Source organism: Labeo rohita, chromosome 18, assembly GCF_022985175.1.
Source record: "Labeo rohita strain BAU-BD-2019 chromosome 18, IGBB_LRoh.1.0, whole genome shotgun sequence".
In the NCBI taxonomy this organism is placed as follows: Eukaryota; Metazoa; Chordata; class Actinopteri; order Cypriniformes; family Cyprinidae; genus Labeo; species Labeo rohita.
This window is the reverse complement of record NC_066886.1, coordinates 28019724-28036265: the sequence shown is the minus strand read 5'-3', so window position 1 is coordinate 28036265 and position 16542 is coordinate 28019724. Positions and strand designations below refer to the sequence as shown.

The 16542-nt window shown below is 39.9% G+C and overlaps 1 protein-coding gene across 1 annotated transcript in view; it reads right to left on the bottom strand.

Annotated features, from left to right (window-relative positions):
• gramd1bb (GRAM domain containing 1Bb) overlaps window positions 1-16542 on the bottom strand; it is a 155026-nt gene that overhangs the window by 15167 nt on the left and 123317 nt on the right. Inside the window, 6 exon segments of the mRNA XM_051134595.1 lie at window positions 171-251; window positions 343-438; window positions 531-634; window positions 1188-1272; window positions 12825-12848; window positions 13852-13872. Of these exon segments, the coding sequence (XP_050990552.1) occupies window positions 171-251; window positions 343-438; window positions 531-634; window positions 1188-1272; window positions 12825-12848; window positions 13852-13872 (411 nt within the window).

Here is a 16542-nt window from a genome sequence, read left to right as displayed (position 1 = left end):
CTAAAGGTCCACACCACAACTATAATGTTTAATATAATTTTTTTTCTGATGAACAATAAAAACACAGAGAATGCATTTGATCTCTGATTGGCCATAGCATTTTTTACAATATTTGACTTGCTACCAAAGTACCAATATTTTTGACAACACTGCTGTGTTCTCATTCTCACCTTGTCTAGTAGTGCATTCTGCCAAAGTCTGAACATCATCATGTAAGTCCTGTCTCTCGCACCAAACGATGTGAAAAAGTGCTGAAGGGAAGAGCAAAGCAGAGAGAGCAAATGATGAACATCGAGAAACAACTCATGCATTAATGTGTTGAAGCATCTAAAAGACTCTTACCTTCTCAGTGTCCGTGCACACCTGTATAGCATTGGGAATCAGACGCGCTGTTTTCTCTTTCGTCATGGAGCAGATGTCTTTCAGCCGTACGGTAAGCTGCACACGCATACAATACAACAACAAAACTCAACTTAACTCTTATCAATCTTTCTGGTTGTGGCTCCAAAAGTTTGAGTCATAAATCATACCAGTGTTTCCCAGCGAAAGATGTTGCTGTAAAAACAGATCCAGTTTTCGGAGAGGTAGAGGCGGCCTTGCAGGAGAATGTCCCGCTGCAGAGCACATGAGTAATCTGCCAGTGAAAGGACAAGGTCAAATTTAAAAGATGTCTCTCCTGTCACATCATTCAATTTATATACATATATATATATATATATATATATATATATATTATTTATATTATATATTATATATATATATATATATATATATATTTCCAGTGAGAAGATTAAATTAATATTACTCATTCATTGGAACTAACTGTTTAAAGTCAAATGGACCTTAAACTGGAAAGACAAAAAAAAAAAAGATAATTTGGATTTTGTATTTTTTATTACCTTATTAGGTTTTATATGTTATTTACAGTTTGGTTCAAAATTTGGATGTAACCATAATCAAAAGTATTTTCGTTTCCCAAGACAAAAACATTCATATAAAGTAAAAAGATTATTATAAAGACATATCATACTTAATACATTTTTAGACAAAAATATGCCAAAATGTTACCAAATGTAGGTCCAATATATAACAAATACTTGTAACAAATACTAAGTCTAAATGCTAATGTGATTGTATGTAAGTATTTCATTTGTTTATGATTAGACTTAGTACATGAGAGCTCTTACCCACAATGAGACGCTCTGTGTCTGGCAACTGCTTAAAGAGCTTCCTGAAGTCTTCATTACGCTGCTTGTATGTGGGACTGAGGACCTGCAAAACACATAAAGCAGTAGGTGAGGAAAACACGCATACTCACACATCCAAAAACCAGAGAGAGAGAGCAATTCCACTCTCACACAGCTGATCATCAGTCAAATGCTGGTTTAGTTTTGCCATGCAGCAGCGTGAGCGGTGAGAGATGAACTACAATGAGTTCATTCCCACTGCTTCTCATTCACAAACGCACTCTTGTTGCTTGAATGTACTCTTGAATGTACACCAGGCATCAGTAACAGCAAAGTTTGAACAGCCTCTAAAGACAAATGCTCTCAGAAAACACAAGACAATCATTTCAACTTTGATCTCAAGAGGTCTTAAGATCAACTGTGTAAAATGGTGATTCCTTACTTGTGATACACTGTTGCCATGGAAGTGAGAAAAAACAATAACAAACTTCTGAGAACTACCATAGAATAAAACAGAAATTATATTAATCAACTGCTGAATTCATTTTCAAAATATGAAATTAACATACATATTTATGATTACATAAAATAAAATCTAAAATTAATGCGTATTAAAAGCTTAACAATTAAAAGCTCATTATAAGCATAATCATTTTATAAATTCATGTAAATTCATATTTTTACAACAGAATTCATCCGTTCATGATATAATAAATATAATATAATATAACATAACATAAATTCTTTGGTTTATTATGTCATTTTGATCTACACAATTCACACGCTCATCTGTCAACCTCTACATACTTTCTATGTATAATTATATATTATATTATATTTATTATATTATATTACAAAAAATTTAAATCACATTGTAAATGAATAAAATAAAATCTAAAATGAATGTATATTAAAAGCTTAACAATTCAACACACACACACACACACACTTACATATCCATATAACATGATAATCGCAATAATTTTATGAAATTATGTGAATTTCATATTTTTAAAACAGAATATAATAATATATTAATTATAATACAATATAATATAATACAACATAATATATTATATTATATTATATTATATTATATTATATTATTCTAAAATATGAAATTCACATGTAGATAGAACTGATACTTCAGTGTCAACATTTTAATTGCACGTTTTTACTAATTTCTACCAAATTAAAAATAGTAAATAAATTAAATAAAAATATAAAGTAAACTTATATCATTTAGCATAATTGTATGTAATTTTTATGTTGTACAATGGTCTATTATTATCGACGGTGTACCCTAGTCCCTACTCTTTTGTTGAATCTTTACTAATCTTTTTGTAGACTCACAGCAGGTATTTCCTCATCCTGGTACGGGTCGTCCCCTGGGCCCCAATGCCAGTTCTGGTCCCAGTCTGAACCCTGAATTAACCAGCCTGTCAAAGCCTCCTCCAGCTCTATAAGGGTCTCCCAATCGTCCTGAGAGCTTAGTGATGAATCCATGTTTCTGTGCCTCTGTCTTACTACAGCCAGCGAATCAATCAGTTCATCAATGACACTCCGCTCAGACTGCCAGATCCTGGTGATATTTTATTAGGGTCTGTTGGCTGACTCACTCCTTAAAGGTACGCTATCGCAGATGATCATGAGGGCGTAACCTCTATCAAGATGTGAATGTTGGGCTTTTCTGACTAGCACCACGTGATTCCAGTTCAAAAACACATTCACACAAGTGGCCTTTAGTAACCTCTGCAGACAGATAGTTTATTATGCCACTGTTTGTTCCAGTTTCCCACCGAATGTACTTGGAAAAAGTCTGTAAGCGTGTCCGTCTTGATTCTTTATGCTTCTTCAGACTGTAAACACTCACTAGAGAGTTGATGATGAAGGAAGAGGAAGTTACTTCCTTAATCAAACATTAATTGTTACTTTTAGTATGCAATGATACTAATATCGCGATTACAGGTTGGTTGTTGGCTTTCAAAAAACGTTGTTCTTGGAGTTTAGTCCATCAAAGACATGATTCTTCTTCGTCCATCCAAAGTTTGTGTTTGTTTTCTGCATTCAGCTGTTCTTGTTAGACCTCAGAGAAGAAAAAAATGATCTTCTATAGGTTTGAAACAGACCACGACAACAAATAAAGAGCATCTAAAAAGCGTCACTAGACAATTGATGAGGAAGGAACAGTAAGTTACTTCCGCAATCAACCATTAATTGTTCCCTCAGTATGCACTAATAGCCACTAATGTCTCCACTACAGTTTGGTTGTTGGCTTTCAAAGAACGTCTTCTGGGAGTTTAGTCCATCAAAGATGTGATTCATTTAAGCATTTAGCAGCTGCTTTTGTCAGACGTCAAAGAAGAAAGATAGTCTTCTGCAGGTGTGAATCGGACCACAATGACAAACAAAGTGTGTCGATGAAGAAGGAACAGAAAGTTACTTCCGCAAGCGATTATTAATTGTTACCTCAGTATGCAACAGCTACCAATATCTCCATTACAGGTTGTTGGCTTTCAAAAAATGTTCTTCTTGGAGTTTAGTCCATCAAAGACATAATTCATCTGGGTTCTCAGAGTTTTTGCTTGTTTTCTTCATTCAGTAGCTGCTCTTGTTAGACTTCAGAGAAGAAAGATGGTCTTCTACGGGTGTGAATCGGACCACAATGACAAATAAACACCACCCAGAAACTCTCTGCACCAATTCCTTTGGTTATTAGATCTTCTTTTTAATCATTTATGCTTTCCAGTGTAGAGCTCACACTTGTATCTCTCAACGCCAAACTATGCTTGCTCGCTCCCTCTCATTTGTGCCTAAAGATAACCAAGAACAAAGACTGACACATGATCTGCAGCAGTCATAATGCTAAGAATGGAATTCTGCTTGTGCAAGAGACAACTCCGACCCAAAAGTGTCCTCTCTTCAGCGCTTATGCATAAATATCCATACGTAGAAGATAAGAGTATTAGATACTCAGGAACATTCCAATGCAGACGCAGACCAGCAGAAACCTCAGAAGATACCGCGGAGCACAACAGCTCTATCTGTCCTGCTGATTTATGTAGAGCTGGATGCATGTGAGTGTGTTTACTCCTGCTGATGAGTATGTAAAGTAAGTTACACATTAACTAAAAGAGTAAATAATGAGAGACGCCGGTGCCTGGTGCTATGAGTGGGTGTGACATCTCCAGTAACGTTATCAGGGGAACGCTTTGTTTTCTAATGGCAAGTGAGACAATGTCTAGCGTTGGAAATATACATCAACTTTGCGGGTGCAGTCTCTTACAACTCATTGTTTTTTATTTAGCCAAATGTCCACCCTAAAGGAGTAGTTCATTGAAAAATTAAAGTTCTGTCAACATTTAGCAACAAATTCTCACTCCCAACTCATCACATATTGATGCTTGGTCAGGACCCCTTCAGGGTCATTTTTCGACGCACAGGGATATCCTTTTAAGCCCGGGACACACTAAGCCGACGGTTGGCCAACATCGGGCCATCGGTGAGCGTATGTCGGGCTAGTTTGTTGGTTTGTTCCAGTCGGCTCTCTTTGGGCTCACGCCGATGGGAGTTTGCCCGATTTGACATGTTGAATTGGCGTCGGGGCTGTCAGCGAGAGTGAGAACTCTGATTGGATGCTCAGTTTAGAGAACAAGTCAGTGTGAGAATTCAAGAAGTCGATAAGAAATTATGTTTCTTGAGGAAAACATTCCCGAATTTTTTTCCATATGGTGGTCTTCAATGGTGCCCCCAAGTCTGAAGTTTCAAAATGCAGTTTAAATGCAACTTCACATGGCTCTAAACGATCCCAGCCAGGGAAGAAGGATTTTATCTAGCGAAACGATCATCATTTTTGAAAAAATTGTCAAACTATTTTTACTTTTTAATCTCAAACACTCATCTTGTCTCGTCCCTGCGATGCAATGCGCATGCATAGTCTGTGTAATCTGGGTCAATACAGTTAGGGTATGTTGAAAAACTCCCGTCTTGTTTTCTTCTTCAATGTCAAAATCATCCTACATTGCTGTTTTACCTTTTTTGTTTTTATTTATTAATGTGATCTTCTCTGCATGTTCACTTTGTAAACACTGGGTCAGTACTTCTGCAGCAATGTAGGACGATTTTAAAGTTACCCTAACTGTATTGACCGTATTGAACCGGAAATAAACAGAGTTCACACAGACTTAGACAAGACAAGCATTTGGGGTTAAAAAGTAAATAAATTGTCAGTTTGATTTTAAAAATGACCGATCATTTCGCTAGATAAGACCCTTTTCCTCGGCTGGGATCGTTTAGAGCAGTGGCTCTCAAACTTTTTATACCAAGTACCACATCAGAAATTATTTGGCTCTCCAAGTACTACCATAATGACCAGCACTAAAATACAGTAGCGTAGTAGGCCTGACTATTCAACTACAGCTCTGCGCAGTTCGAAATCGAGACAGTTTTATTTCTAATAAGAATATTTATTGTTGTCTTTAACATTTAAATACACAGTTTGAATATTAACACTGCACAGTGCTTACAAACAGGTAAATAAAAAAAAACTTAAATAATGATTAAATTAAAATGTTTAAATAAAAAATTTAAATAAAACCCCTACTGTACATGTAAATGTAAGAAAATCTGTAATAAAAAATAAAAAAACTTTACTGTAATAAAGATTAAGTTAAATCGTATTGTGTTTTAACATTAATTTATATTTAATTTAGTCATCCCCCTGCGTACCACTAGAGGGAGCCTGAGTACCACACTTTGAGAACCACTGGTTTAGAGCCATTTGAAGCTGCATTTTGGAAGTTTAAACCTGGGGGCACCATTGAAGTCCACTATATGGAGAAAAATTCGGGAATGTTTTCCTCGAGAAACATAATTTCTTATCGGCTGAAGAAAGAAAGACATGAACATCTTGGATGACAAGAGGGTGAGTAAATTACATTAGTCTGTAAATTTTTGTTCTGGAAGTGGACTTCTCCTTTAATCCCTAGCTCATTCATACCCTCTTCCACAGGCTCTTCTGAAAATGGGCAAGTGAAAACGGGCAAGTAAACAGGCGGCACAAACAGAAGAAATGTTCTAATGTTATGTGATCTTTCCCAAGCATTCCAATATGTGAATATTTTCAACAGAAACTGCTTAAAATGAATAAAGTTATCAACATAACTGATATTAAAAATGGTAAGCAAGCGCTGCCTTCTTTACGTTTCATATATCTACGTATATCTCGTATAGCTTTGTTTCAGTTTCTCCTTTTAAATGACGAATATATACTGTTGATAACTGCTGATATAGACAGCTAATTCCTCTCAAGCAGGCACAGAACACACGTTTGTTTGCAGTTGGCTGGAGTCTGTGTGCGGTGTGTTCAAGCGCAGACATGCTTTATCTAGACACTACTGACGTGATGCGAGAACACCATTGGCTTTTGTCGCCGCTGGTGTGTCCCAGCTTTTAGTGTCACTTTTCGACATGCAGCGTCCTCCATTGTTTTCAGTTGTTAATCTTATTTTAATGGTTTGCATACACTTGTAAAAAAAAAAAAAAATAGTAATATAGTAATATTTTTATATAAATTTATACTTTCATTGGAGCACCTAACTCCACCTCTCCCTAAACCTACCCACTTCTGAACCCTAAACAAGCAGTATAAAAGCATTACAAACATGCCGTGTTGCATTCCAAATCTTCTGAAGCCATACAATATCTTTATGCGAAGAAGAGAGTAAAACATATGGTTTTAATCTCTGAAAATGATCCGCTCCGTTAACGCGCTCATTCAAAAAGATACTCCCGTAGCATGACGCAGTCGGTCACGAGACACACAAGAGCCTCTGGCATTTCACAACCAAGGCTGACATAACGCTTCTTGTGTTGGCATTTTTTGAATTTGCTCACAGCACTCAGGATAAGCTTTCATGTCTATTCCTCTTACAAATCGTTTTGCCTTTGAGGACTTGGAATATTAATATTTTTTGAATAATTGATGACTGTAGTTGTATCTGCATGTTATATCTTGTGTTTTATTGACAAATGGTAGGTTACTGTTTACACTGAAAAATCACACCCCAACGTATATACAACACTGGCAATATTATTACCCAATATATAATGGTCCTGATCAAGCATCAATATGTAAAAAACACTTAGTCATTTTTTTTTTTTTTTAAAGTTCAAATCTAAATAATGATAATGATAAATTATTCATTTTTAAACTGTAACCGAAAACCCTACTGATGGAATGCTCTATTACCTAATTTTACCCCTGAATCTAACAAGAACAAATGTGTCATGAAATTGCTGCCTTAAAATAAACTGCTTCATACAAGCTTGTTCCTATACAATCAGATGCTGTTGAGCTGCAATAATCAGTACTTTCTTGTAAACAAAACCTCGCAGAGCCTAACTGCAGCACAGTACAGTAGCTGGCATTCACTCGGGTGGTCAGTCGGGCTCAGAACTCACATGATGACGGATGAGATGTAATCACAGAGCTCTCAGGGCCATGGGAGATCATCACTGCCCATACGAACACACAGACACACATACATTCCACAGACAGTGCATCAGAAATGTACCACATACACTGTACAAATATAACAGCAACGCCACAACGTGAGACCCTGTCCAGTATGCACTTAGTATGCATCAAACAGCTCAGTCTGTGCTCACATTCATCCAGATGCAGTTTAATCAACCAATCACATCACACTGCTGAGAACCAGAACCAATCAAAGAGATGCGAAGTCTATTTACAGTGACTCTCAAACGCTGCCGCCATGCAGGCACTTGTGAAAAAGAAGTGTGCTTAATTAGTGTTACACGGAGTGAGGGACGAGAGGCGAGCGGATCCATATGCAAGCCTTTATTGGGATGAGACAAAGACATGGTCGTACAGGCAAGGTCGAGACGGGAGCAAACAGGAATAACAAAGGCGATCGAGAGAATAATCCAGATAACAAGAGCGATAATCCAAGGCAGGCGGCTAGACAGACGTAAACGAAAGAGCAGGCGAGAAGTCAAAAACACGGGAACCAGAAACCAGGGAACGCTAACACAACAACAATACAATCTAACAATCCGTGACTAGCATGGAAAGTCCGGGGCTTTTATAGCGCCGCTGATTGGTCGTGGGTCAAGTGTAATGGCTGATGGGAAATGTAGTCCGGGGTGTGGTGCAACAGTCTGTGTGTGAAAGGGCGAGAGTGACATCTGGTGGTGAGCGGACAGCGGGACACCGACCAGATTCGTGACATAGCCCCCCCAAGGAGCGGCTTCCAGACGCTCCAACAGAGTAACAGTCCAGGGAAGCGGTGGGGCGGGAGTGAGACAGGGCGAGGGCTGGAGGGCCAGGTTCCTGCGGAGGACCCGGTGATTGAGGCAGGACTGGCAGAGCAGGAACCCTCCAGGGTGGGGCCGGAGGCGGAGCAGGAGGCACAGGAGACCTCCAGGGCGGAGCCGGAGGCGGAGCAAGCGACGCCAGAGCCCTCCAGGGCGGAGCCGGAGGCAGAGCGTGAGGCGCGGCGCCCTCCAGGGTGGAGCAGGAGGCGCAGGAGCCCTCCGAGGCGAAACAGGAGGCGGAGCAGGAGGTGGAGCAGCCCTCCAGGGCGAAACAGGAATCTGCGTCACGGTCTGGGACCTGGGGATAGCAGGGACAGAGGAGGCAGACAGAATAGGAGAAGGCGCAGCAGTCCTCCGGGCGGAACAGGAGGTGGAGCAGGAGGTGCCGCAGCCCTCCGGGCGGAACAGGAGGCACCGCAGCCCTCCGGGGCGGAACAGGAGGCTGCGTCCTGGTCTGGGACCTGGGGAAAGCAGAGACAGAGGAGCCAGACAGAATAAAGGGAGAAGCAGAGAGTTCAAAGGGAAACGCCCCCTCCATAGGAGGTTCTACAGCTGACGCTGACACCTCTGGAGGCATTGGCGCAGCTTCTCCGACGGGGAAGGCCTCTGGAGCCGACTTGAGACCAGACGGGACCTCTGGAGCAGACTTGAGACCAGACGGGGCTCTGGAGCAGACTTGAGACCAGACGGGGGCTCTGGAGCAGACTTGAGACCAGACGGGGGCTCTGGAGCAGACTTGAGACCAGACGGGGCTCTGGAGCAGACTTGAGACCAGACGTGACCCCAGAAGCACAATGTGCAGCCCACACACACCAGATGGCAATAGCCATTAAGGGTAGAGCAGCAGCGGGAGGTTGTGGTGGGTCCAGGGCGCTGGCTATCCCGATAGGCTGTGGTCTTGGGATGTCAGACGAGATGTGACTTGACTTGGGGTCTGGTGTGACTTGACTTGGGGACTGGGCATGACCTGACTCTGGGCCGTCAGACGGGTCATGGTAAGGCTCTGGGTGGCCAGACGAGACGTGGCTTGAGTCTGGGCCGTCAGGCGGGGCGTGGCTTGAGTCTGGGCCGTCAGGCGGGGCGTGGCTTGACTCTGGGCCGTCAGGCGGGGCGTGGCTTGACTCTGGGCCGTCAGGCGGGGCGTGGCTTGACTCTGGGCCGTCAGGCGGGGCGTGGCTTGACTCTGGAACAGCCGCCTTGACATTGCTCGACTTGGAAGCTTGACTGGACCTGGAAGCTTGACTGGACTTGGAAGCTTGACTGGACTTGGAAGCTTGACTGGACGCTGTAGCTTGACTGGACGCTGTAGCTTGACGGGACTTGGAAGCTTGACTGGACGCTGAAGCTTGACTGGACGCTGAAGCTTGACTGGACGCTGAAGCTTGACTGGACGCTGAAGCTTGACTGGACGCTGAAGCTTGACTGGAGACGGAAGCTGCATTATGACAGGACCTGACAACTAGGCTTGACTCACGAGGATCTGCAGAGGCCTGGCTTGCTTCAGGAATAACAGCTGTAACGTGACTTGGCTCAGGGACGACAGCTGTGACGTGACTTGGCTCAGGGACGACAGCTGTAACGTGACTTAACTCATGAGGAACAGCTGTGACTTGGCTTGACTCGTGGAGAACAAGAGCTTTGGTTTGACTTGACTCTGTTGTTTGACCGGACTTGGAAGCTTGACTTGACCCTGGGGTAGCAGCCGCGACGTGAAGGAGCGCCATTTTAGCTGCCCGTACAGCCATCAGGGGTGAATCCAGCACATGTGCCATCATGATAGGCCGCGATCTTGGGATGTCAGGCGGTACGTGACTTGACTCAGGAACCACGGCTGTGACTTTGCTTGACTCGGGAACTGCTTCAGGGAGGGCGGCCATGATGGGTGCAGACTCAAGAGCAGAAGACATGGCGTGAACTGGCTGTGACTTGACGGAGATGTCCTGAGCAGGCTGTGGTTTGGCTGACGTGGCGTTAGCGGGCGCCGGCCTGACTGACGGGGCTTTAGCAGGCGGAGGCTTTGGCGTGGCAACCATCTTGTGCAGTGGCTCTGGCGTGGCAGCCATCTTGACAGTGCTTGGCTCGGGAACGATGACTGTAACTTGACTTGACACAGAAACAGCAGCTGTAATGTTGCTTGACTCAGAAACTTGACTGGACTCAGGAAACAGAGCTGCAACTTGACTCGATTTGGAAACTTGACTTGACTCAGGAAATGTAACTGTACCTTTAAATGGCTTTTGTATGGCAGCTGTGACGTGACGGAGCTCTGTGATCGCCGCCATCTTGTGAGCGGGCTCCGCCGTCGCCGCCATTGTGTGGACGCGCTCCGACGCGGCCGCCATTTTGTGAACGGGCACCGCTGTCGCCGCTACTTTGTGCACAGGCTCTGTTGTCGCTGCTGTGGTATGAACGCGCTCCGGCGCGGCCGTCATCTGGTGAGCGAGCACCGGCACGGCCGCCATTACACGGGCCGGTTGCGCTGCCGGCGTTACCGCGATGTCGCGTTGCTTCCCCGCGACACCCACAGTGAGCAAGGAACCGCTGATCTGGAGTGCAATGTTCAGATATTGGCTTATCGTCCACTGGGGCTGATACATTGGCATTAAGGAGCCGAAAGGTTCAGAGAGACCTCCACGGAAAAAAATCATCAGACACAGATCACTCATCGAAGTCTGCTGTGCTAATGCGTTGCGTAGAAGTCCATGACAAACTTTTCAACTGGTCGCTCACCTTGCTTGAGGAGCATGATCTGTACTGCGGGGTTCTGAGCTGCTGGATCCTTGTTGACGGATTGTTCTGTTACACGGAGTGAGGGACGAGAGGCGAGCGGATCCATATGCAAGCCTTTATTGGGATGAGACAAAGACATGGTCGTACAGGCAAGGTCGAGACGGGAGCAAACAGGAATAACAAAGGCGATCGAGAGAATAATCCAGATAACAAGAGCGATAATCCAAGGCAGGCGGCTAGACAGACGTAAACGAAAGAGCAGGCGAGAAGTCAAAAACACGGGAACCAGAAACCAGGGAACGCTAACACAACAACAATACAATCTAACAATCCGTGACTAGCATGGAAAGTCCGGGGCTTTTATAGCGCCGCTGATTGGTCGTGGGTCAAGTGTAATGGCTGATGGGAAATGTAGTCCGGGGTGTGGTGCAACAGTCTGTGTGTGAAAGGGCGAGAGTGACATCTGGTGGTGAGCGGACAGCGGGACACCGACCAGATTCGTGACAATTAGACTGAATATGCATTTCAAATCTTAAATATAAATCTTAAAGAGAGCAAACGTTCACAACTACAGTATGTTTTAAACATTTCTGAATAAATAAGCTTTTGATTGATGTATGGTTTGTTAGGATAGGACAATATTTGGCTGAGATACAACTATTTGAATATATGGAATCTGAGGGTGCTAAAAAATCAAAATATTGAGAAAATTACATTTAAAGTTGTCCAAATTAAGCTCTTACTAATGCATATTACTAATCAAAAATTAAGTTTTGATATATTTACAGGAGGAATTTTACAAAGTATCTTCATGAAACATGATCTTTACTTAATTTCATAAAAGAAAAATCAATAAAAGAAAAATCAATAATTTTGACCCATAAAATGTATTTTTGGCTGTTGCTACAAATATACCCCAGCGACTTAAGACTGGTTTTGTGGTCCAGGGTCACATATATTTTAGAATGTACTAAGTTGCAACTTCATCATTAGAAAGGTGTAATTACAAACATATTTAAATACATGACATATACGTTCAATAGACATAATTGTCAATAGACGTTCAAAGTATATTTAATTGTAGCATAAATGCTTTTCAGTACATCCAGCAGTAACTTTAACTATATTTCACAGACAACAGAAGTAATAATGAAATTACATATAAAGATGTACTGAAAAAAAAACACTCTTAAGTTCAACTAATTGTATTTAATATAAGTTTGAATTGTAATACATTTTCATTTAATTCCTGAAAACATTACATTCAGTTCACACTTAAATATATTCTTTCCATAATATTATTGTAGTATTCTTTTTAAAGGTATGCTAAAGTGTACTTCTTTTTCACAAGGATGTATTAATGCCGTGCATCCTGTGTTTTAGCATTCGGTTTAGTTCAAAGTCCATCAAGGAAGGTGCTATGATTATGTCATTAGAGAATCACACACATGCCAAAGCCAACATTAGAACGACAGAAGCCTCCAAGACTCGTTTCAGTCCCCATACTGAACATTTGGGGAAGGATTGGTGTGAGAGGAAACAGGAAGTGGAGTGTAAAATCATGCTTACTCTGAGAATGTGCTGTCTCTCATGCTGAAGAGAAAGAGTGAAGAGAGAGAAGAGATGGGTAGGCAGAAAAACCACAGACAGAAAAAGAAAGCAAAGACTGAAGGAGATATCGTGGGATGATACTGTGGAATGAGAAGTGAGAACTGCGCTCTCTTGTGGCAAATAGTAAAAAAGTAGAAATCAGCACTTGGAGAGAAAATCTTGATATTTGTATTGCTATAGAGACTAATGATACAGCGTTAAAACGTAAGATATAGTATTCAACATATAAAATAGTATAAAATAGCATGCACCTCAGAGTACCATGTAATATATATTTAAATATTCATATTTAAATATGCCATTTAAATGGGAATATGTAATATGTACATTTTTAAGGAATTCTATATGCAAAAAACGTAAGAAAATACTGAATTTTAAATTACGTTTTAGAAACATTCAATTTCTGACAAAATATGTGATTCACAACAATGAACTTTACAGAAGAAGTGAATGGTGGTAATCAGTCATGATGACACACAGATGTGAAATATGAGGAAACAGATAGTGAGCAAGATAGTGAGTCAAATAATATTTGCAGCTAAACTGATGAATGTCAGAGGAAAGAGCAACAAATCTGTAAATCATTACAGTAAAACAACACCAGAATTCTACTGTTTGATCACCAAACACGTCAGTGTTCACATATGACACACATTAACACAAACACAGAAATCATTTTGAACGTAATTATCTACAAAAAAATCCAAACATAATCCCTATTATGAAACAATAATTAAATAATTAAATAAACGATAGAATTTAAAATACATAAATAAATCAATCAATTAAATGTAATTAAATTTCCTGTTCCTTGTCTAAGAAATCTCATGTTACAGTAACACAACGAACGCACTGTATGGTGATATTTATGGCTGTTTATATTTCAAGGTAGATGGACACACAACTATTAGTACACGTATAAACACACACACAGTCGCACACGCACACAAACACATACAAATTATTAATAGGAAGTGTGACTTACGTTGTACCAGCTCTGGCTTTTCTGAAAGAGAAGGAGAAGAAAATGATTATATTATGGAGCGCAAAAGAGTAGCTATGCAGAGCATTATTTGCATACACCCCTCACGGCGAGTGTATATTTACAGACTGTGAAGGTTGGCCGAGGGCCTGTCATGTGGCAGCTGGTAAAGTCTGCTAGACTGACATTTCCCTTCACTGGATAATTACCCATGTAAAGTATACATCATTTGGCCTTTCCACAAATAGAGTGAAATAAAGATAGATGGTAAATGAGCAGTTTCAAAGCTGATACGTCATGGAAATAAGACAAATTCACACCCTCATGTACCAAAATAGAAACCTAAAGAGACTTTTAAGGGGGTGTTTGTGTACAGGGGTGAAGTGACATCATTACCGCTCTATTTATAACCCAATACAGTACAGCTCAGTCTAGATGAGCCTGAATGTTGTTTCACGTGAGCCAAAAAAATCTAACTAGAAACGCTTAAAAGACTATTTCTCGTAATTATGTAATTATGTCTTTATATCTGTGCAAAGTGACTTTATTTCTCACAATTAAGACATTATATCTTACGATGTGACTTTATTTTTCATACCTATGACTTTCAAACTCATAATGTGCGTTTAGTTTTTATAATTATGACTATATCTTACAAAGTGACTTTATTTCTTATAATTATGCCTTTATATCTCACAACATGCCTTAATTTCTTATAATTATGACTTCATATCTTATGATGTGACTTTATTTTTCATACCTGACTTTGTATCTCAACATGTGTGTTTGGTTTTTATAATTATGACTGTGTCTTACAAAGTGACTTTATTTCTTATAATTATGACTTTATATCTTACAATGTGATTTTTTTTCTTGTAATTATGACTTTATATCTCGCAACGTGCCTTAATTTCTTGTAATTATGACTATATATCACAGTGACTTTATTTCTCGTAATTATGACTTTATATCTTACAGTGTGACTATTTTTCATAACGATGACTTTATCTCGTAACGTGCCTTTAGTACTTATAATTATGACTATATCTTACAAAGTGACTTTATTTCTTGTAATTATGACATTATATATCATAATTATATATCATAATCATAATCTCATGACTTTGTATCTTGCAATGTGACTTTATTTCTCATAATTTTGACTTTATATCTTACAATGTGATTTTTTTCTTATAATTATGACTTTGTCTCGCAATGTGCCTTAATTTCCTATAAGTATGACTTTGCATCTGTACAAAGTGACTTTATTTCTTATAATTATGACTATATCTCGCAATGTGACTATTTCTTATAATTATGACTTCATATCTTACAATGTGACTTTATTACTCATAATTATGACTTTTTATCTAGCAAAGTACCTTTATTTCTTATAATTATGACTATATCTCACTAAATGACTTTATTTCTTGTAATTATTGCATATATTACAATGTAACTTTATTTCTCAGAATTATGACTTTATATCTTATAATGTGACTTTAGTTCTTATAATTATGACTTTTTATCTCGCAAAGTGACTTTTTTTCTTGTAATTATAACATATATCACACTGTAACTTTATTTATTGTAATTATGACTTTATACCTTACAATTTGACTTTACTCCTCATAATTATGACTTTATATCTTGTAATGTGCCTTTAGTTCTTATAATGACTATATCTCACCATTATTTCTCAGAATTAAGACATTATATTTTGCAAGGAGACTTTATTTCTCAGAATTCTGACTTTATATCTCTTAATGTGACTTTATTTCTTGTAATTAAGATATTACAGATCGCAAAGTGACTTTTTTTCCACAATTATGATTAAATTATTATGAATTATAAATTATGAAATATGATTTGTATCTTTCAAAGTGACTTTACATTACATCACTGTGATTTTATACCACAAAGTGTCACTTTTTTATCTCGCAATATGACTCTCCACACTGTGACATGAACCCTGTTACAAAGGACCCTTTAATATATCCCACCAAAACTTCCTGTTTATACACGGATGTACATTAACACAATACAGTACATAAGTCTGCATTCCTTGAAATCATTTCATGGGCATGACTTAGGAGGACAAGGAAGAAATGTCCATGTCAACAGAAACGGTAGTCTGAGATATACATCTTTCCAAAAACAGTCTGCATTATGATGATAAATTGGTTTTATATATCTTCTTCACGTCAGACCACAATCTAAATGAAAAGCAATGGGGGAATCACTTAAGGCGAGGGCAAACTCTGATGCTATATTAGGTTGAATAGGTACCACACATAATGGGCTATCTTGTTTTATAGTCTAGGTTAAAGTGAGCAGACAAAACGACAAGAAATGTGTGTCAGCCGATAAGCTGTTCAATTAGCCTACTGCCCCCAAACGCATGCTGAGTGTGTGTGTGTGTGTGTGTGTGCGCATGCTACTTTAAAAGATTAGCTGGACCTGTAGCACACAGCTCTAGTTGTGTCTCGTTCGTGACCCTTTAAAGCCTATAAATCAACTCACACAGACCTGCTAACACACATACTGGTCTATTCCGTCAAGGCTCAGGGATTGGATGGTTTAATGTGGGCTAATCTGATCTAAACTCAAGAGAGGTGTGAGACAGGTCTCTCGTGTGTGCACGTGGACAGAGAGAGAGAGAATGAGAGAGAGAGAAGGGCTTGCAAGAATGGC